The sequence below is a fragment of the Carettochelys insculpta genome, chromosome 5, assembly GCF_033958435.1.
Source record: "Carettochelys insculpta isolate YL-2023 chromosome 5, ASM3395843v1, whole genome shotgun sequence".
NCBI classification, from domain to species: Eukaryota; Metazoa; Chordata; order Testudines; family Carettochelyidae; genus Carettochelys; species Carettochelys insculpta.
Window position 1 is genome coordinate 60,227,889 of NC_134141.1, and position 23,693 is coordinate 60,251,581.

General features: G+C 45.0%; 1 protein-coding gene across 6 annotated transcripts in view; it reads left to right on the forward strand.

The window, feature by feature from the left end:
- Positions 1–23,693, forward strand: part of GKAP1 (G kinase anchoring protein 1) — an 82,221-nt gene that overhangs the window by 45,767 nt on the left and 12,761 nt on the right. For all 6 annotated transcript variants that reach the window (XM_074995181.1, XM_074995184.1, XM_074995179.1 and 3 more), the window contains 4 exons: positions 9,210–9,311; positions 18,745–18,808; positions 19,629–19,699; positions 20,777–20,854. In XM_074995181.1, the coding sequence (XP_074851282.1) occupies positions 9,210–9,311; positions 18,745–18,808; positions 19,629–19,699; positions 20,777–20,854 (315 nt within the window). The remainder of the gene's footprint in view (positions 1–9,209; positions 9,312–18,744; positions 18,809–19,628; positions 19,700–20,776; positions 20,855–23,693) is intronic.

Below are 23,693 nucleotides of genomic sequence, written 5' to 3' on the forward strand. Positions count from 1 at the left end.
AGACAGGGGGTATTTATATTCCCCTACCTGGACAACTGCCTATTGAAAGGGGCCTCGAAGGCAGAGGTCCTACGCACGATACGCATAGCAGCAGACTTGTTTTCTTCGCTGGGCCTAGTCATCAACCTCGCGAAGTCAAAGACCGACCCCACACAAGACACAGAGTTTATAGGGGCACGTATAGACTCTATTATAGCAAGGGTGTATCTACCCGACCCCCGCTTTCATGCCATCAGTTCACTGGTGCAAGTCATTACATACAGCCCCACGGTGCCGGTCTTAACGTGCTTGCAGCTGGTAGGCCACATGGCGGCGGAGACGTTCGTGGTGCAGAATGCCAGATTGCATATGCGCAGCCTACAACATTGGCTGGCGAGCATCTACAAGCCGGCATCCCAGACTGTCCACAGGGTGGTGTTGCCCACGACACAGGTGCTCAGATCCCTGCAGTGGTGGGTAAACCCCAAGAACCTGCTAACAGGGGTACCCTTTCACCAACCACAAATCTCTCTTTTTCTTACTACTGATGCTTCCCACATAGGATGGGGAGCACACATCGGCGACAAGGTGACGCAAGGACTATGGTCCCCTGCGGAACAGTCACTGCACATAAATATACTGGAGCTCAGAGCAGTGTTCAACTCCTGCAAACACTTTCGAGACCACATACAGGGCAAAGTAGTCGGGATCAATACAGACAATACCTCCACCATGTTTTATATAAATCAACAAGGAGGAGCCCGATCCCATGCCCTATGTGCGGAAGCAGTCCGACTGTGGAACTGGTGCATCGCCAACAATATAATGTTGAAAGCCTCGTATTTGCCGGGCGCTCACAACGTGAAAGCAGACCAGCTGAGCAGGCGCTTCGCACTCACGCACGAATGGTAGATTCGCTCCGATCTGCTACGACTGATCTTTCACACATGGGGGTTTCCCCAGATCAACCTGTTTGCCACTCAGCACAACAAGAAGTGCCCCCAGTACTGCTCCAGGGCAGGATTGGGGCGGGGGTCCCTGGGGGACGCATTCACGATTTCATGGAAGGGCCTCCTACTTTATGCGTTTCCCCCCACAGTGCTCATCCACAAGGTCTTGCAGAAAGCCAGAAGGGAGAGAGCCCGCATGATTCTAGTAGTCCCAACCTGGGATCGACAGCAATGGTTCCACTTGCTTCTGCGCATGTCGGACCACCCACCACTCCCCCTTCCGGTGGCGCCAGACCTACTAACGCAGGCTCAGGGGTCCATAGTGCCCCCACGCCCCCAAGGTCTGCGCCTACAAGCATGGCTAATCCATGGCTCAGCTCCGTAGAAAGCACATGTACGGAGGGAGTACAACAAGTCCTGGAAAGTAGCCGAAGGACCTCCACCAGGAAGACCTACAAGCAGAAATGGACTCGATTCACTGCATGGTGTTCTGCCAAGCAGTTAGCTCCCCTTGACGTTCCTATACCTGTAATACTAGAATACTTATTGGACCTCAAGAGGGGCGGGCTTTCCCTATCCTCGCTAAAAGTCCACCTCGCCGCTATATCTGCTTTTCGGCATGCAGAAGAAGGGCCCACGGTATTTGCCCATCCTATTGTTACCAGGTTCCTGAAGGGGCTGGTAAACCTGTACCCCCCTCGGAAACTGCTTCCACCATCGTGGAGCTTGGACTTGGTGCTCAGCATGCTAACGGGTCCACCTTTTGAACCATTAGCCACAGTTCCCCTACGTCTCCTTACGATAAAAACAACCTTCCTCCTTGCAATTACGTCAGCTCGCAGGGTGAGTGAGCTCACAGCAGTTATGGCAACGCCGCCCTTCTCAGTACTCTCAAAGGAGGCGGTAACTTTACGGCTGCACCCAGCCTTTGTTCCGAAGGTTTCTTCAGAGTTCCACCTTAACGAACCCATAGTTTTACCCTCGTTTTACCCGAAGCCTCACAGCTCCAGCAAGGAGGCACGCCTACATCTCCTGGACGTGAGGAGGGCGTTGGCCTTCTACGTAGACAGAACTAAGTCCTTCCAGAAAACGTCCAGACTTCTAGTCTCTCTCACTCCCAGGTCAAAAGGAGAGGGTCTCTCTTCACAGAGAATCTCGAAGCACATTGTGTCCTGTATAAAAATGTGCTACGAGCTTCAAAAGACTCCTTTGCTGGCCCCACGTAGGGCTCACTCCACCAGGGCGGTGGCGGTGTCAACAGCCTTTTTCAAGGGCATCGCGTTGAGACATCTGTAGAGTGGCGACCTGGTCATCCTATGACACCTTCGCAAACATTATACACTACATTGGGTATACCAAGAGGACACCCGTCTGTCGACAGCAGTCCTTTCGAGGGCAAGCTGCACATAAACCGATTACCCACATCCTTACTTGGGTTACTGCTGGGTAGTCACCTATTGTGGAGCACCCACAGGGACACTCGTAGAAGGAGAAGTTACTCACCGTAGTAACGATGGTTCTTCAAGATGTGTCCCCGTGGGTGCTCCACCACCCGCCTGTCCTTCCCGCTTCGGATCTCTGTTTAGTGTTTTTCAGGAGCATCTGAGGCGGTTGGTCAAGGAACTGGTGGGGACCGGATCGCGCATGTGGCCGGGGACGTGCAAGGGAGCGGTGCGCGCCGGCGCATGCGCGATCCAGGAGAAACTGCTGGAAAGTTTCCGATCTGCGGTGCCGGGCGAGCCCGACACCTATTGTGGAGCACCCACGGGGACACATCTCAAAGAACCATCGTTAACTACGGTAAGTAACTTCTCCTTCTTGGCCTCTTGGAGGTGTCCCGCAGTGCTCCAATGTGACCACTCTGGCCAGCTCTTTCAACCGTGTAGCTCTCCCAGGTACACAGGAAGAGGCCCAGGAAAGTCTGATTTTCATTTGCTGTTTGGCCAATGAAGCAAGTGGAGCAAGCATCACACCTAAGCAATACACCTGACCATGAGTGCTCAGGGCCGCTCACAAGCTCCTGCACAGAGTAGGCACAAGGTCCTGGATCTGACTGCCGTGTTGGGGGATGAATCTGTGCAGGCAGAACTATGAAGGAACAAAACAAATGCAGATATCTATGCCAAGATCACACAGGGTATGGTAGAAAAAGGATCTGCCAGGAACACCCAGCAGTGTTGTGACAATAAAGTATTCTGGCAGGTGTACCAGAAGATAGAGGATGCAAATGGACAGTCTGGGTCATCACAGCAAATATGCTCCGTCTATGAGCAGCTGCATGGGATTCTGGGGGGGGGGGGGATGAACCCAACCACTGTCCAAAAGCTGTCCATGGATACCTCCCAAGGAATTTTTCAGGCAGTTTGGGCAACAGGGGAGAGGATATAGTTGAGGAGGAGGAGGTGGTGGTGGCAAATGGTCAGCAGGTGAACAAAGCAACCAGTCTCACTGATAGCCAGGACCTTTTTTTTCAAACTATGGAGCCAATCCCTTCTTCCCACTACATACTGCTACCAGAGACTGCTGATGATTTCACCTTTTTAATCATGCTGCAAATTGGTTAAGGAAATAGGGTCTGGTCTGTGGCAGCCAATCAACCTACATAGCGGGGGCTACCCGGAACAGTTTAGCGTATTTGGAGACAGAGCAGGAAACTTCACTGTAAATCCACTTGTATTTCCTCATCCCTAATGAAACATGATGTGAACCTCTCACCTGCTGCCACATATGGTTCCCCTTCCTACCCCTCCCCCTGCAGGCTCTTGTGGGAGGGGAAAATTGCACTCTCCCAGCAGTTGGGTGGGGCGGTGGATGCCAAATGCACACTAACCGTGAGCACCCCTGCCCTGCTCTGCCACTACACCCCTGTATCCCCTCTCCCCACAGTTTTCAAATGCAGGAGCTTGCACAGGTGCAGGAGCTACTATTTGCAGCCACTGTCCTGCACAAGATTTCAAAGCAGAAGCAAAATAGCAAGCCCCAATCTGTTCGTCACTATGCCTGCCAGCAAACCAAGTCAAGCTGCTCCCTTAAGACTTTCATGCGTACCAATTGCATAGTGGCTGCATAAACACAACTTTGGTCTTGTACGTAACACATCCCTATTGTGTGAGACAGACACACTTTCATGAGATTACCATGTATGTTTTACAAAGTATCTCCCCTGAAGTCTTCCCTTCACATTTTTGTTACAGCAGGTGCAACAGTGAGTTCTTTGTCCAGTCCCCCAGCTCATTCAGCTTTCAGGTAGCACAGATCTGAAAGTGAAAACAGACTCGAGAATGTGTTCCTTGAGCGCATGCAATCCACGTGCATGAACAGGACACAATTAAATGTGCGGAGCAGAAAGATGCTGCAGGAGAGGAGGATGAAACATGAGGGGAGGAGAGAATTTGGGGAGTGCAAAGCCAACATCCAAGAGGAGATATTAGACTTGTGGGGCATCCTAGAAGAGGAACAGGAAAGGCAGAGAGAGCACAGAGCCCCTGTTCAGTCCATGCTGAACAACATGCTTTCTCACCATGTTCCTGAGGCTGTGTCTACACTTGCATTTCTCTTTTGGAAGGGGTATGCAAATGGAGGAAATCAAATATTTGCATATGACACCTCTTTTACATATTCTTATTTCAAAATAGCTTCTTTCGAAAGAAAACCAGTGTAGACACTGCTCTTTCAAAAGTAAACCGCCTCTTCGAAAGAATCCTTCTTCCCATAAAAAAAAGAAGAGGAGGATTCTTTTGAAGATGGGGTTTACTTCCGAAGAGCAGTGTCTATGCTGGTTTTCTTCTTTTCAAAGAAGCTATTTTGAAATAAGAATATGCAAATGAGGTGCCAGATGTGCAAATCTGCACCTTATTTGCATACCTCTTTCAAAAGAGGTATGCAAGTGTAGACACAGCCATACCTGCCTCTGCCAGGCGCCCTAGAATTCAAAGGGGGAAGGTAAAGGGCAGCCTTTGACTCAACCCCCAGGGATGTGTTCCCAGAACAGAAAGTTGACATTCCCACTCCTGTGACTGCTGAACAGGGGGATTGGAAAAATCTGTTTGCCTTTGCTCACCCCCAATCCTTCCCCTGAAGCTCCTACATGGAATGCCTTTACTGTTTCTGCTTCTTTGTGTTCCCATCATAAAAATGCATTCTTCACACCATCTTCACTGCTTGTGTTGCAGTGGGGGAGGGGGGCAGGGGGAGTTCTTCGAGTGATGTCCCTGTGGGTGCTCCGCTATAGGTGCTGGGCTTGTCCCAGCGCCACAGATCAGAGACTCTTAAAGTTGTATCAAACCAGTCTGTGCATGTGCTGTTGCTGCATCCCCCTTTTCGTGCTCTTTTGCTCACATGCATGGATCAGCTTGAGCCCAGTTCCTCTCAACCGCCCCAGGCTGCAGACACAGCTAACTGCCTCTTCACTTGAAGTCACAAGACTCAGAAACCTTCCTTTCCCCTTATGTATAGTTGCTGTTAGCTTCTCATATTTTTATAGTTCATCTTCATTGTTACGATTCTGAGTTGTTCTCCTGTTGATAAAGACTGTTAAGCCCCCAGTTATCTATAGTTAACGTGTGGATAAGTTTCTGTTAAGCTTTATACTTGGAAGTTATAGTTCAGCATTTGACTTACGTAATCACTAAAACTGGCCTGCGTTAGATTGCCTGACCATGCGTAGCTCACAGGAATTTAAGAAAAGTGAGCAGTGTTACAAAGCCTTGCCTGTCTTCTGTGGTCATGCTGAGTGCATACGATGGCTGGGAGAGGATAATGTCTGCCAAAAGTGCCAGCATTGCTCCAAGCTAATGGCCAAGGAACAGCGCAATCACAGCATGCACCTAAATATTATCTTGTTCAACAAGGCTCTTCAGCCTTCTCCTAACAAGACCATGAGGTAATCGGAGCAGCCTGGACATAAGCAGAGGGCATCCTCTTCAACAGCCATTCACTCTGAGAAACCCAAGGCTGCACTGAGCAGGTCATTGCCTGCTATATTGCAGAGCACGCCTGATTGTTATAGCAAAACCTGGTACCTCTGGCACTGCCTCTTTGAGTTCTAAGGTGATCAGGAGCGGCAAGGCAGCAAAGGCCATGCTGGTGGCACCAAAATATTTGGGCCCAAAACCCACAGAATCAAGAGCACAGACAACTTCTTCGAAGCTCACAGTTCCTAGCTTACCGGCACAAACAGTGTTCTCAGTACTGACTGCTGCTCTGGCTCTGGCTCTGGCTCCAGCACAGTCATTGGCCCCGCCAACAGCCATGGCACCGTCAGTGCTGAACTCGCTGCGCCAATCTCCAGCATCACCTTCATGCATGCCGTCAGCACCGGAAGTCCTGAATGATGCAGCACCAAGGATGGCGCTGACTAAGTCACAGCACCAAAGTGTTGCCCCTTGCTCACCATCACCAATTTTTCTCTCCAGCACTTCATCTCCGTGAGTGCTGGCACTGAAGTCGCCTCCTCCACATGCAAGAAGACAGGAAGGTTGTAGCCCTCAGTATTATGAACTATGTAGGCTACTGTCCCCCTTCCTGCTCTCAATGTATGAGGACAGGGCACACGGTCACCATTGTCCAGAATGTCCTGTAGATTGTACTCTTCCCATCGCAGGGACCTGTCCTGGGAGTGGCATGGATGATCTTGTGACTTGCTGCATTCTTGCCACTCCAGCAGTTCTTGCTATCAAGACCATCATCAATGTTACTCCTCCCACAGGGACTCCCCTAGAAAGGAGTCACCTAGTAGGTATCGATCGTGGGACCATTCTACTGTGGGCTACACCTCTCCCCAATTGTCGCCAGCTCCAGTCCTGTCTCTACCACAGCAATTTCTATGTACCTTAACAGCTCACATTGGGGGTCACACTGGCATTGGATAAAGAGGAACACGAGCCTGCTGCACCTCATATAGGCTGGTTCTTTGCATCATTTGACAAGACCATTATTCTGGGGGATGTTTTGCCCCTAGATGATAAAGCATCTCAACAATCTAATCATGAGAGTGGCTATCGGCTAGGACGTTCTGCTGGCTGAAGTACAAGAAAAGTGACATAGGCATCTAAAGAATCTGCAACTGGCTTATTCTTCCAGAGTAGCTCTTCCCATGGAAGAAGACATGGAGTAGGCCAATGGTATATGGCAGACCCCTGTCTCAGTTCCCCCTACCAACAGGAGGCTAGACAAGAAGTACTTCATTCCTCCTAAAGGGGTGGAATTCTTGTTCATGTATTTATAGCCCAATCCACTAGTGGCAAATGCTGCCTTGCATAGGTTATGCACACCTCAGTTCAGGGGGACAACATCAGATGAGGAAGTTAATACTTAGAAATCTTTGGCAGAAAACTGCACTCCTTGGCTACTTTGCTTCTTTGCATAGCAAACTATGCGGCTCTGATCTCCAATCACAACTTTGACAAGTCAGCTATCCTGTATGTTATGGATATTGCTGTCCTGTCATTTGCAGAGCTGTGTTTTCAAAGCCTCTCTGAGTAGCAATGCTACTTGATGTGCTCTCCTTATTGCTCTAGTTCTGGCTGCTCAAATTTAGTGGCCAGAGGATCTGCCTTAGACCTCCAACCTGGCATGAAAACTTCCTCCCTACTCATAGATATTATGGAGTATGCAGCAGGCTGCCAAAACAGTGGGAATGTTGCTTTCGCTGAGATCTAACCAAGTCAGATTCCAAAAATTTGCCTTTAGTCAGCCAAAAGTACATTCTATCACTATTTTTCACTTGTTCAGCCTGTAGTTAACCTGCTCCTTACTTTGGTCAAAGCTGCCTGAAGTACAGCGTCATGAGCCATGGGAGCAAGAGGTAGGCTGGGTCTCCAGGAATAACTATTGGCATCTCCACATCTGGTAATTTCATAGTCTGGGAAGAAAGTTCCCTCTTGCAGCTTTCTGAAGAAACCAGCATTCCTTAATATGTGCTCATCACGCACTTTTCCCAGTCATCCCACATTGATGTCTGTGAAATGACCCTTGTGATCCAGCAGTTCCTGCAACATCGTTGAGAAGTACCTCTTGTGGTTATGTACTCTGACAAAGGTGGTTTGGTACCAAAACAGGAATGTGCATTCCTTCTTTTGCCCCACTGCAATTAGTGGATGGTTTTGCTGCGATGGAATTCCGTATGTCTTGTACATTTTCCAGCGTCACTGTCCTTCATAGCTTAAGAGTATTGATTGCCTTGGCTACCTAGATCACAGTAACCCCCACTGTAGATTTACCCACTCCAGATTGATTCCCAGCTGACCGGTAGCTGCCCACAGGGCTGTTGCCACCTGCTTCTGGACTATCAGTGCAGCTTTTATGGCTGCATTTTAGGATAGGGGAAAGCAGTTCACAAAGTTCCGTGAAAGTAGTCTTATGCATTCAGAAGATTTGTTGCCACTGCCAATTGTCCCATAACCGCATAATTATGTGGTTCCACCAGTCGTGGTTGTTTCCATAAGACTAGAACTGGCAGGCATTCCACTGTGGGAATAGGATTGACTGCTGTAAGCATCTGCCAGTTGCTCCACTCCAGTGTTTCTTATATATCTATGTCCTCGTCCCGCTCTTCCTCGCATTGGCAGCTCCTGGCTAGGCTTTGCACGTACTAGAGCATAACATGCAAGGTGTTCACAATACTTGCCACAACAGTTTTGCAGCTGAACGGGGTCTATGCGTGCGTTGCTATGGCACTTGCACCAATAACCAGTGGAAAAAAGGGTATGAAAACACTGTTTGCTGTTGCTTTCAAGTGGGAAGGGGAGGAGCTAAGTGCACAATAGGAGGCTAATTACACATCTCCAGAACCACCTGCTGCACTGTTTTTGTCCCATCAGACACTGGGAGCATAACCCAGAATGCAGCGGTGCAGCAGGAACTCTGGAATAGCTATCTACAGTGCATTGTTGTCAGAGTGAAAGCTGTCTTTGCTACTGGGAACACACTCCGTGAATTCACGCACACAGTGGGGACATGCACCTTTGACTTTACAAAATTAGGTGCTAAAAATCAACCTTAATAAATTCAGCCTACTCTCATACTGTAGACATACCCTTAGATACCTTGTACTACTGATATTTACATATATCCTATTTTAATGGTTCAGCAAATTTGGAAAACCAATACTTTTCTCATAAGAGCGACTTTACTGTCCTGAAGCAACCAGGCTAATGTTGTTGGGTTTTCTTTTTTTATTTGAATGCAGTCCAGGGCAACTGATTGGTTTATTGCAGGAATGAAATTCTATTGCAAACTTAGTTGATCCTAAAGCTGCGTGATTGCTTTTTTTTTTTGTAGGAAATGGTTTTGAAAGATGGAAAAACAGAACAATTAAAGCTGGAACTTGAAAAGAAAGATGCAGAAATACAGCAACTGAAAAGCATCATCGCTCAATGGGAGGTACGTATTTGATAACTTTTCCAAGTTTTGACCAAAGTCTGACTTCTTTTTTTCATACACTTTATTAAACTTGCCAAAACATGCCTAATTTGAAAGGGTACTTCTATGCTGGCCACAAGAATCTTACCTTTCCAGATCATCTTTCTACAAAGAGGTTCCTGTAATACAATATGTATTGATGTTTCTTCTTAAGTAAAACTGGTGTCTAAAAATAAACTGAATACCATAAGAAGGTCGCCGCAAAGGAGTAAATATTAATTTTTGCATGCCTAATTATCACTTGTTTCCCAGGTGTTGGCATTTTGTTATCTGTTAGGACTGTAGACCAATGCGAAATGCCTTAAAAAAAGAAACCAGTGCCTACTCCTCCAGATACAAGAGAAACAGTTCAGCTCTGCAGCCTTGAAATGGAGCTTTGCATCTCCTGTTCCCCTTCTCCTAACCTATGAGGAAGATTTCAAAACAATGTTCAGTACAAAGGTTGATCTCTTACTAAATCCTCTGGTGTTGCTGGATACTGAACTAGATAAGAAAAGAGATTTGCTGGCATGGAACATCACTTTAATATCAGTACTGACGTGGGTTGAAAATGATACAACGATGAAACTTTGATGAGCAATTGTCAAAAGGCAATGGTAAATGCACATACAGCGCCCAGGATGAACTTCGTATTGGTTAAAATTTTTGTATATGCTTGGGAGCAGTGAACAGAAGTGCAAGAAGTGTACAGTTTATGTGAATAAAAACTAGTAGTTCTTCCTTGACTCTTCATGTGCATTCTACTCAAGTGTCTGTATTGCATGTGTATGTTAGCTGGAAGATATTTTCCCCCTAGCAGCTAACCATAGGATCAGCCTGGGTGCCCTCTGGAGTTGCATCTCCATGGTGCCCAACATAGCAGCCTGCAGACCCCACACCCTCAGTTACTACTTATTGTCAGTTATGGTTCGCTGGAACTCGGATTCGCTCTTGCTCACGAGTGCAGCAGTATTTTCTCACATGGGTTTAGGTACCTAAAAGCGCAACTGCTCCTTGGTCATCCTTCAAGGATGCCTTGGAGTCAGAGTCCAACTCCAGCAGATCCCATCAGAACAGGAACCAGAGGTCGTCATCCACCCAGGATCAGCCTCACTATACAGCACCATGGCCCACTCAGTGGCAGCCCACAACTCAATGTCCCTTTTTGCTTGGGCTTTTTCATCAGTCATGGTTGAACAAAGGGCATCAATCCAGGACTTCTGTGGCATTTGCCGTGTTTGATTTTTCCCCCCACCACCACCCATTCGTGCTGATCGCCTTGGCAACAAAACAGAGGGTAGAGCTTCAACCCCGCCCCCTTTTCCCCAACCACTATGCCACAGGCCTCCATGTGACACCTAATGTCTTCAGCCTTGGCACCACCAACAGCATTGACTCTGGCACAGAGCCTAACACAAGCACCCACACCATCTTCTGTGCTGATAGTATACTTCAGTACCAAAGTACAAGCATTCCTCTCTGCAGGCTCTGTTCAGTAGGCACAAGCAGGGCATGTGGAGGAGCTTCAGCCAATGGCTGGCATTGCTTCATCTTCCTTCATTGAGGCACTAAGGGCTTGACACCAGACCTGTCCCTGGAAGACAAAACCCTCCAGCAACACCTCTGGAGGGTGGACCAGAGTCTCAACATCCAAGCAGAGAAGATGGTGGAAGATGCTAACCCTGTTACAGGCATTCTACCATCCTGTACCCCAAGCTGTATTGCTATGGCACTAGTCGATCTATTATTGACACCACCAAGACATTGTGGCAAACCCCAGCCTCCTTACCACACGCAGCCAAGCGTTATGAGAGGCCCTATTTTGTCTGGTCAAGAGGGTTTGAGCACCTCTATTCTCATCCTCCCCTGGACTCCTTGGTGGTAAATGCAGCAAACCATCTTGAACGACGAGCGTTCCAGGGCCCATCCCTAAAAAATGAAGCAAAATGGTTAGACCTTTATGGGGGGAAGGTCTAGTCCACTGAGACTCTTCAAATTGGTATCTTTAACCAAAAAGTGTTGGTTAGTAGGTATGGTTTTGATAGGTGCAGCACTTTAGCAAAATTTATTGAGCTGCTCCCTGAAGATTCCTGCATGAAGGAGTCTTCTGCACTTAGAGGGAAATGCATATTCATCCTTAGAGCATTCTTACAGACTTTTGTGGATGCTGTGAATACAGCCATTAGGGATATGACCACTGGCATAGCGATGCAAATGGGAGCTTGGCTACAAGCCTCAATTCTGCCTTATGAGGTTCTGCGGATCATTCAGGACTTCCCCTTCAAAGGTGCACCCCCCCCCCCCACTGAAAAGACAGGCAAGAAACTGCATGTTCTCAAAGACTCAAGAATGACTATTAGAGCTCCACGCCTCTGCCATTCAATGTAGGCATTTCATTTACACCCAGACCCACTGTTAGGGCTGCTTCCCCACATTGATACTCCAAGTGAAGAAGGTGGGGGCCTGCAAAAAAACCTTAAAAATACCTTGCTGCCACCACCAAGTGAGAAAAGCCCTCCTTAAAACCCAGGAAGACATACTTGGATCTCTCCAAGCTTCACCTTTTCCTTAGGAAATAGCTTGGAAACAAAGAACTATAATGTGATAGCTGACCTTGCTTTAGTAGGCATTTACACAGACCCTTCTCTAGAACACAGAATTCAAACCATTACCTGATATATACCTATATCTATAGATAGATATAGATATAAATAAAAAGGTAATTTATTCTCAAAACAAAAGATGGAAAAATAGCAAGAGTAAATGAGCATACTTATTTTCTAGATGTAATTAAAACTACTAAAGATTATCAAATGTTAAAGCACAGAGAATTACTTCTCTGGGATTCAATTTAGAAGTTAAAGTAGAGGTGGAAAAATGATCAACCAGACTGAGAAATTCCATGCCAGATCCAAAATAAAAATAACCCAATGGCATCTAACTAAACATTTTCCTTTCTTTTTAGTCATGCTCTGATTATGATGTGGTCAGGATATTTACTGGATTCATCAGCATTTTTGGTTTCTCCCTGCTCCAGTTGTAGAACCCAGACAATGACCTATTAGTCTGTTCCCATCCAAAAAAGAATTTCTCCCCATTGTCTTACCTGGCTGTCCCCCACAGAGGTGCCTCTATGGGATAACCCTTTATAGGCATTAATTTGTGACACCCACCTCAGGACTGCCAGGAGGGGTGGAGAAGAAGAATTAGGAATGGCAGGAGATGCCAACTGTGGCTGTGGTCTGCCCAAATCCTCATTCAGCTATAAGCAGCAGTTTTGAGCATATGGTCAAGTACAGCATTCTGGTGGTTTTTTGGGATCTACCCCATTTTACTTTCTTATCCTGTTTCCTTTCTACCATGCATGGTCCCAAATTACTTGAACGTTGGGTAGTGTGCGTAGTAGAGTGTGGATATTCCATCCAGTTTTCCTCCCTTCCACCCTCCTAGCCTGTCAGTCTTCAGAAATTATTCTCTTGAGGAACTCCTAATTCAGGATGTGTACACATGCCCTGTCACTGGGGGGACAATAGAGGAGATGCCTCTGGAAAGCAGGGAATAGGGATTTTACTTCCATTATTTCCTTATTCCAAAAGCCAAGAGACTTGAGAGAGCGCAACATGATCCTAGGAAAACTCCATTTTCATGTTGTTTCCTTGGCATCCATAATTCCTTCTCTGGATCTGAAGGACTGGTACACCGCCCTCCACTTGATAGATGCATACTTCTAATGTCTTAATTTATCATCCTCACAGGAAGTACTTGAGAGTCATAACAGACAACAGAAACTACCTGCAGTCTGTGTTTGGACCTCTCCTCACCCCCCAACTTCCTCTGCAGACATGAGGTGCAAGTTTTTTTTACATAGCTGGATGAAGAGCTCATCAATGGCTAGTCCAGGAGCCAAAAATAGGTTGGTTTGACATTTGTCAGAACCACTTTGAACAATCTAGGCCTCCTCAAGCAATCTAAATCCACTCTATTTCCAGCTCAGAGGATAGTGTTCATCAGGGCAACTCTGGATTTGACCCAAGTTGAGGCCTGCCTTCCAGTGGAACAATTTTAAACTGTGGCCACTATCACTCAGTCTCTCAGAAGTTTCTCCACAGCCATGGACAGGGTGGTCTGACTGGTGTGCCAGGCAGTCAGGACTCATCTGTCAGACATTGTGTACTGGTATTAACAGACAATGACAGTGTGTTTCTATCATCAGACAGGAATGGCACGCTCCTCTCCCTATGTCAAAAAGTCCTCAGGTTCTGGGATTTCTGCATGAAGCAGGCAATACATCTGCAGGCCTCATACCTCCCAGGAGCTCAGAGCGACTTAGCAGGCAGCCTCACCTGCTCCTTGCAGTTCTTCAAGTGGGCCTTTCATCCAAGATTGATTGAGCAATCTTCTAGATATGGGGGTCTTCCCAGATGACCTCTTTGCAACATAACAAAAGTGTCACTGGTTTTGTTTGTTCCAGAGCCTCAGCCTGGGCTTTTGTGGGGATGCAGTCCTCCTCAACTTGGAACATTGGATCCTGCAAGCATTCTCACCCATCTCCCTTGTTCACAGATTACTGCTTAAAATCAGATAGGACCAAGCCCAAGTTATCCTCATAGCCCTGACATTGGTGTACCTCATTGTTAGACATGTCAGTGGAGACTCCAAACCAACTGCTGCTTTTCTGAGGCATTCTCACACAAGACCACGGCCATCTACTCCTCACGAACCTCAAGTCTCTCCTCCTCACACTGAGGAGAATCCCTGGCTAAGTTTCTTGAAGTGCTCATGCTCGGACCAGATTAGACAAGTCGTCCAGGGCAGTAGGAAACCCTCTGTGAGAGCTACCCACGTTATTAAGTGTGTGTTCAATTTGGTTCACTCAACATGGCTTGCCCCGAGAGGCCCTGATATCCTTGATCTTTTTTTAAAGACTGTCTCTGCCAACATAAAGGGTTTCAATTTCTTCTATGAACGTTCATTTAGCCACCATATCAGCCTTCCATGCAGGGGCCTAGGGCACCTCATTGTTCAATAGCTCTCTGGTTAACCACTTCTGAAAAGGCCTATACAGACTTTACTTTTAAGTCCATAGGTGAGTCTCTCCCTGTGACTGGAACTTAGTTCTTTCTAAATTGATGGGTCTTCCATTCAGAGCACTTGCTAATTGTTCAGTGCTTTCCCTATCCTTACAGGTAGCATTCCTGATAGCTGTAACTTCTGCCAGGAGGGTGTCCAAGCTCAGCTCTTATATCAGAGCCTCCCTACCGTGTTTTCTGTAATGATAAGTTGTAGCTCTGACCCCATCTGACATTTCTTCTGAAAGTGGTCTCCCCACTCCACATGAACCAGCATGTTTTTCTTTCTGTGTTTTACCCTAACCCTCATGCTAACTCCCATGATCAGAGGTTGCAGTCCCTTGATGTGTGTAGGCCATTGACTTTTTATATTGAACATAAGAACATAAGAATGGCCATACTGGGTCAGACCAAAGGTCCATCCAGCCCAGCATCCCATCTGCCGACGGTGGCCAATGCCAGGTGCCCCAGAGAAGGAGAACAGAAGACAATGATCAAGTGATTTATCTCCTGCCATCCATCTCCTGCCCTTGTTCTGAAGGCTAGGGCACCATACTTTACCCCTGGCTAATAGCCATTTATGGACCTAACCTGCAAAAATTTATCGAGCTCTTTTTTAAACCCTAATAGAGTCCTGGCCTTCACAGCCTCCTCGGGCAAGGAGTTCCACAGGTTGACTGTGCGCTGTGTGAAGAAAAATTTCCTTTTATTAGTTTTGAACCTACTACCCATCAATTTCATTTGGTGTCCCCTAGTTCTTATATTATGGGAAAAGGTAAATAATTTTTCTATATTCACTTTCTCCACACCATTCATGATTTTATATACCTCTATCATATCGCCCCTCAATCGCCTCTTTTCCAAACTGAAAAGTCCCAGTCTCTCTAGCCTCTCCCCATATGGGACCCATTCCAAGCCCCTAATCATCTTAGTCGCCCTTTTCTGAACCTTTTTTAATGCCAATATATCTTTTTTGAGGTGAGGAGACCACATCTGCACGCAGTACTCAAGATGTGGGCGTACCATAGTTTTATATAGGGGAAGTATGATATCTTTTGTCTTATTATCGATCCCTTTTTTAATAATTCCTAACATCCTATTTGCCTTACTAACTGCCGCTGCACACTGCGTGGATGTCTTCAGAGAACTATCCACTATAACTCCAAGATCCCTTTCCTGATCTGTCGTAGCTAAATTTGACCCCATCATGTAGTACGTGTAATTTGGGTTATTTTTTCCAATGTGCATTACCTTACACTTACCCACATTAAATTTCATTTGCCATTTTGCTGCCCAATCACTCAGTTTGCTGAGATCTTTTTGTAGTTCTTCACAATCCCTTTTGGTTTTGACTGTCCTGAGCAACTTGGTGTCATCTGCAAACTTTGCCACCTCACTGCTTACCTCATTTTCTAGATCATTGATGAACAAGTTGAACAGGATCGGTCCCAGGACTGACCCCTGGGGAACACCACTAGTTACCCTCCTCCATTGTGAAAATTTACCATTTATTCCCACCCTTTGTTTTCTGTCTTTTAACCAATTCCCGATCCATGAAAGGATCTTTCCTCCTATCCCATGACCGCCTAATTTACATAAAAGCCTTTGGTGTGGGACCGTGTCAAAGGCTTTCTGGAAATCTAGGTATATTATGTCCACTGGGTGCCCCTTGTCCGCATGTTTATTAACCCCTTCAAAGAATTCTAATAGATTAGTTAGACACGACTTCCCTCTGCAGAAACCATGCTGACTTTTGCCCAACAATTTGTGCTCTTCTACGTGCCTTGCAATTTTATTCTTTACTAGTGTTTCTACTAATTTGCCAGAATTAAACCATTTAGGAAGTCCCCCCCACCCCCCTAACTATTGGTAATGGTGGCCAAGAGAATGAAGGATCACCCTGTATTGTTCCAGAACACTTTGTTGTGGATAGTGGCCTGCATCAAAGAGCACTACAGCCTAGAGGGAATACCTCCACCACTGCTCTCTGCGCACACTCTCAGAACATGCGCTTTATCGGTGTTTTTCCTGTCTCACATTTTCAATCAAGAAATCTGCAGATCAGCAATATGGTCCCCTCTCTACACTTCTGCAGCCTATTATGCAGTTATTCATCAGTCCAGGGATGATGTTACCTTCAGGCAAGCAAAGCTCTGACTCTAACTTCTGAATTTTGGCTTGGGAATCACATGATTGAAATATGCATGAACCAACACTCAAAAAAAGCTAGTCACTTTCTCAAAATTATTGTTCTTCGAGATGTGGTGTTCATGTCCATTCCCACACCTACACTTCTGAGACCCCTCTGTCAGACTAACCAGCAAGAAGAAGCTAAGTGTGCGGAGGGGATCAGTTGAGGCCTTTCTGGGGCCTACGGAGGCGCATTGTGAGGGGACACCCAGGCCACCCAAAAGTTAACTGTTAGGGGGAAAAGAATTCCAGCTAACATGCACATGCATGGACCTGATTAGAATGGCCATGAACAGCACATCTCAAAGGATAAGAATTATAAGGTGAGTAACCATTTTGTATGTAAACTGCATAACTTAACCTTGGGTACCAAACAGCTGAACTCAATATAAATAGCATTAAATTGTTGACAGTAACTTTCTAATCAGAACTTGCAGGAATGTGGAATATGACCAACCTGCTGCAAAATAGGGAACAACCTTTTTTTTTGGTTAACAGCTGCTGCTATGTGTCAAAATTAGGCTTATGGGTGAAATTAATTGAAATGACTACCATTTCTATTTGATATTGCTCCTGGAGTACAGTTGGCAGAATAAGGCTAGGCATAAGAAGTCTCGTTAAGTGATTTCATTTCAAGTGATGTAATCTGTTTAGAGTTTCTACTTGATAATTGCATATGCTTATTTGGTATTCAAGTATGTAGAAAGGTATACCATAACTAGATATAAGTCCTAGAAGAATTCACCAACATGACAATTAAATTCACTTTTATTGGTGTTTGATTCCATAAATAAAAAATATTGCTTTAAAGCATGGCTGCAGTAGGGATGATGTCACATTCCATCATACTTTCTTGGAGAGGTTTAAGGTACTCTGCTGTAGAACTTGTCTACCCATCTCTTTTCAGTAATGGCATTTGCTGTGTTCTTCATGCTGTTACAATCCCATTACCACTGTGTTCCTTCTCTGTTTTTTACAAACCAATTGACTTTGCTTTGTGGAGCAATATGAAGTTAACATGAGGGATAAAACAGTTTAATCCACTGAGGATGCCCAAAGTCAAAGGAGCTCAACCAGGCACTGGCATTACAGCAGCTTCAAAACCACCCATAAACAGTGCAATAAAGAAGGAGAAGCAAGAACTGTAAAACTGAGGAACAGAACTTGCTGGAAGATTTTAGCTCCATGTCTGTCAGAGGTTTTATGGGTTCTCTGGAGGGGGGGGCGGGGCAGGGGGAATTAAGGCCATGTGAAAGAACTGTAATTCCAGAAGAAGTGACATAATTATACTACAATGGTAGACAAAAGGCCGTTAGAATTGAGCCTTCATTGCCATAGGTGGTATACGGGGACACATAGGAAGACAGGGTCTCTGCTCCCAAACACCAAGTCATGGAAATTGTCTTTTGTTGTCTTCCTATTCAGAAAACAGACCTTAGTGTTATCTCCTGTCCATCCGATGCCTGAATTGCCTCTTCTGTGGCTTGGTCTACACTAGACCTTACAGTCAACTGAAGACAAGTTATTCTAGCTACTTCAGTTGCATAGATAGAATCAGTGTATCTGCAGTCAGTGGACTAAGGTTTGTCCTCGCTGACGGAGGTCGACAGGAGTGTTTCTCCTATTCACTTCCCTTAGTCCGTGCAAGAGCAGGATTACAGGGGGTTGACTCCAGAGAGGTCGATTTTGCACATCTTTACCAGACACATGAAATCGAACTCCAGGAGGTCAATGATTCGACCCAGTAAGTGTAGATATACCTTTTAATGTAACATTTCTCATGACCCCTTGTGCCAGTTCTGGCAAGCTAGTTTCTAGGTCTTAATTCTACACCCATATTTTTATATTTTTCCCTCACCTTCCTTTTCATTTCTGTATTCCTATATTGCGCTCTCTTGTCTTCAAGAAGAATTATTGTTATAGATATCTTGAACCTGGTGGCAAGCTACCATGCCTCACTTTAACATCTATTTCTTGTATATTGCTCTCTTGTCCTTTACTTCTCTTGTATATTTTAAATAGATGAGCCTAGTTCCTTTGTGCTTCTTAACTTACCGGTAAAGTCATTGCTTTCAGAGCTGGTGTTTAAAAATAACAAACACCAATTTAAAGAGTGTCCCTTTTGTGGTGATGTCATATACATCTTTTAATATTAGGTGAGATATAAAGAAGTAAAAGCAAGAAATGCACAGCTGTTGAAAATGCTGCAGGAAGGTGAAAGTAAGTAACTTTGTTTATTCTCTAAGATACAACTTCCGAAATGTCGAAAGTTTTCTCTTAAAATTACTTAAATGATGTTGCAAACTTTTTTAATGGTAAATTGATAAGAGTAATGAGTGGCAATTGTAATTGTGGCAATTTAATCTGATGACTTCCTTTACTAGGACCTACTGATAATTCCTTTTCAGTTTGAGTGACTGGTGTTCAATTTCATTAAGTTTTCATTTTCGTCATTTGGAGCACGCAGTAGTTGTTCCAACTTTTCTTTTAAATGTATGGATTGGAGCTTAATTTACAATTACATTTGAAAGATAAATGAGATTTTTTTATCTTGCTAATGACATCAACAATCCTGCTCTAATGGCTGGAAGTTGCTAGAAGTAATTGATTTATAAGGAAGTCATTCAGTCTTTATTTTTTCTGTATTGTACAATCCATTCTTTATTCACTGCTGTGATTGAATGGATTGTGTTTGAGCTGTTGTAAAGATATTCTAGGAACTATGCAGAACTTTGATTTGCCCCAAAATGTGAACATTTGTGACAACGTGAATTCTATGCTTTGTCACAGGTGCTCTGACAGTTTTTGTTTTTCTTTTGTAAAACAGTGTTGACTGTAATACTATAGAAGGCATTGCTTGATTTCTTAAATTTTAATAAGGAGCCTCCTAATACACTACTTTTGATTTTGTGGTGGTTAGACTTTTTAATATTGCTCTATCATGCCTTTTAATTTTGCTCCATCATGCAGGTTCAAAATTGGTTCCATGACATTTGCTTTACGTAAACTATAGCCTAATGTTCTTGTTTCTTTTTTTAAGTGAAAGACAAAGCAGAAATACTATTACAGGTTGATGAATCTCAGAGCATCAAGAATGAGCTGACCTTACAGGTAAGTTATAAATATTAAATCATGTGAATGTTTTTAAAAATAGTATATGAAGGCAAAGAGCAAAGTGAAAGTGGATATAAGCACAGAAAAAGTGCAGAATTCCCTTCTGTATGGTTTCTTTGTGTTAATGGACACAGAGTATGTAAGATCCAGCTACTCTTGAATAAATGGCATTTGTGCATTTGGCATTCCACTGCAGAAAAGTCAGTAGATTTCCAAGTGTTAAATGTAGTTAACATTTAAGAAGGACTACATATGACCAAATCCTAGTTTAGGGAGCACACCATGTTTCTTGTTTCAGTTTTGCAACATTAAATTTGACCCATATGTCCATTTGTGCAATGTTATAAAGTGACACAACCTAATCTAATTCTGTTTCTATTAATTATGAAAGCTGTGATGATCACTTGAGTGAGGTAACTGAATTGTTGCACTATAGTATAATTTACAATACACTGATATAAAATAAAATCTTATGCAGGGTTCTCATACTTCATTGTACTGTGTCCTGCTTCTAAGAACAAGAATTACTCTCCCACCTCTAGATGGAGGGACCAAATCCTTCATCTGCTGAAGCCTCACTGCTGTTGGCGAGGGTCCAAAGCACAAGGACTTGCGGGGGAGGTTATAACCTGAAACCCCACCATTCAAGATTGTAGACATCAGGCTTCAGCTGTGGGTCTCAGCAAGTCTAAAGCCAGTCCTAGCAAACCATGAAAATGGAGACATGACCCACTTCAGGGTCCCAGCCCAGTCTGAGAACCATTGTTCTATAGCAGTGGTTAAAATCTGAAAGAAGCTGTCAATTTTTTCTTATTACATTATGCAGGCAAACATATGAAGGGTCATTACAGAACTAATAGAGACTTAGGGAATACTACTTGTGCTTCATGTGAGATATCAAATTTTGGTCATTTTGAGACTAATTTTTTAGAATAAACTCAGTATTTTTCTCTTTCACGGAACTGTGTGTGTGTGTAACATGCCACTTAAATATTTAGACTGTTGATAAGCATAAATGTGAGTGTATGTGTTGGAAAATTAAAATAATTCTTTAACTTTTAAAAATTGTTGTAGGTGACTACGCTTCATGCTGCATTAGAACAAGAAAGATCTAAAGTGAAGTTATTACAAGCAGAACTCACAAAATATCAGGTACTTTTTAATATTGCTTCTAGAAATAAATTTACCAATGCTGAGTGTAATACTTAGCAGTATATGGAAACATTGATATATGAGAATATTGACTTTTGAATAGTTGCCTTGAAGGTAATGTCTTTGTGTAGTTGGTAAAATTAGTAGTATGTAGGCAATTTTAAAAATATAATGGAATTTTTAGAAAACAGTAACAAAACCAAAGTAGAATTACACATTTACTTGGGTGGCTAACTGAATGTAGTTCTTCCGTTTTGTGCCTGAAAGCACATGTGATTTATACAAGTAAGCAGGATTACACACCTTTGCTGCTTCTGTATACTCTTAACATTCTGACAAATGATTATCTCTGGACTAGTAACTTGAGTTTATCTGGAACAGATAACCTGAAGCCACGTGCAAGTCTTACTCGATTGGTGATTAGCTTTTTCTGCTACCTGTGACAAACCTTTCAAATTAGATTTTCATTTTGCTTTTGATATGTAAAAAAATGCATTTACTGCTCTGTACTTTTAGTGTAGAATTTTCTACTTGGCTAAGCAATAGAGCAACTTTTAGTTCAGTATAAGAGAGGATGCTTCATACTTACTCAGTTCTGAGCACCTTCAAACAAACAAGTGAAATTATTTGCTCTTCTTTGAGGAGCATCCTGGTGGGTGCTCCATCTTGGGCATTTATGTGCTGCAGTGCACCTGTCTGGAAGATTTTTCATAACAGGGGCTGACAGCCAGCTGGCACATGTGCATAGCGCTACTCATGCTAGAGAGGTAATGCCCAAGTGCAAGGTACACGCCCCTCAGTTCTTTCTCTGGTGCTGCCAGTGATGGTCGGAACCTGCTGTGCTCTCTCCAAGTCTCTTCAAAAAGACAGCTAACCATTTTTCTTTGATTCTTTCTACCCTTTTTTGTTTGTTTAAGCCAGTGTGTCGTTATTGTATTCTTTTCTTTTGAAAAGAGAGGAGAGAAGAAGACTGACCAGTGACTGCCTCCCTCAGCCTTGTGTTCCCCCTCAGGGGACCCTTCTCAGCCTCTGCTGACAAGACTCACTCTTCTCAGATTTTACCTCAGCTGCTTTCATACAGCGGAGGCACTCATTTCTCCCTCATAATTTAAAATAATCCTACTCTTTTGAAGAGCTTTTCTTTCAGCATTATGCTTCAAAGCGCTGGGGGTGGAGAGGGTCTCATTTGCTGTTTTTCCTTCAGCCACTGCCAACCACTCCTCAGGCAAGCACTTTCCCTGCCTGAAATGCCCTGCAGTTTAGTGTCTCTTGGCAGCTGACTGTTGGGGCTAGGAGAGCCTGACAGTTTTACCTGTAGTAGTAGGACAGCGCATACCTTAGCGCCAGCTCTGCAGAAGCACCACACTATTGACTGGAGTTCAGCACCTGCTGCACCGGCGTCACTTGTGCCGCCAACAGCACCTGACGTTTTGGTAGCAGCCTCAGCACCAGTGGTGGCCTCTACCCCAGCCTGCACTCCCCAGTCAGCCCTGGCCGTGATGCTCATGGGGGCTTTCCTGGTGCCAAGGGTGTACTTGACCAACCTGAGCCCCAGGGAGGTAATTCCTCCTCTGGCCCCCTGCTGGCACCAACCTCCACAATGTGAACTTACATGTCTCCATGTACCCTGCGCACAGGAGGTACCTAAGATTCACAGCAGGGACACAACGTTTCCAATATACAGTGGTACCTTTTAGTCTGTCCACGGCACCCAGAGTCTCCTCCAAGATCCTGACAGTGGTAGCAGTCCACCTATGGTAAGTGGGAGTGTCAGTTTCTCCATACCTCAACAACTGCCTTTTATACAAGGCAGATCATTCAGAGAAACTCAGGATGCAGTCATGACCACTATGACTCTGTTCGATGCACTCAGTCTCCAACACCTCCAGATGCCAGCTGTAACCAACTCAGATCCTAGAGTTCATAGGAGCTTAGTTTAATTGTGTCAGTGCTATGGTGTCCTTACCCAAACAGAGGTTCTGTACCATACCACGTTTAGCACAGTTCCATAATTCTGCACCACAGCTCCCTGCCAGGGCATGCCTGTGACTCCTAAGCCATATGACAGCAGCCACAAAAGTTGTCCTGCATTCCAGGTTACACCAGGCCCCTACAACACTGGCTGAGCAGTGCACAAGCCTTGGATAAACAGCATGCAAAAGTTAGTTTCTTCAAGTGCTTGCTCATATCTGTTCTGTGTAGGTGCCTGCACACATGTCATCGGAAGTTTTTCCCCTAGCAGTAGCTGTCGAGCCAACAGGGCGTCCCCTGGAGTGGTGCCGGTATATCAGCCCATATATATCCGTGCCAGCTCCACGCCTCTTCTGTTTGTTCTTATCGCCTGTGATGGTCATTGGAACATGCTCTTGCTCTCTGCAAGTGTTCTCTAGCAGTTGTGTATGTGGTTCTTATCTCAGTTGTTTGTTTAAGTGCCTATTAAATACCTGTTAAGTAGCAGTAGTTGTTAGATAAGGACCAGAAGGTACTTGTGCCACTTGTGCTGACATGCCTGGCCCCCAGGGCTTCAAACCCTATGGGAGTTGCCAGAGGCAGATGCCCTACAGTGATCCTCTTAAGTGCCTGGGTAAGGCTTATTTGTCGGAAGCTCTCAAGATCTGCAAGTCCTTCAAGCGGTGGACCAAGTGGGAGTTGCATGTTAAGATTCTCGTTATGGAGTCTGCCCTGCACCTGGCACTGGAGTCAGATCCAGTACCATCAATGCACAGTGCACCAGCTTCAACCTAGGAGGCTTCAGTTCTTCCGTCCTCCTCCCTAGCATTGTGCAGGTCCTGGCACTGCTCTCAATCCCTGGTGCCACAGAAGAAAAGAAGGGCTAATG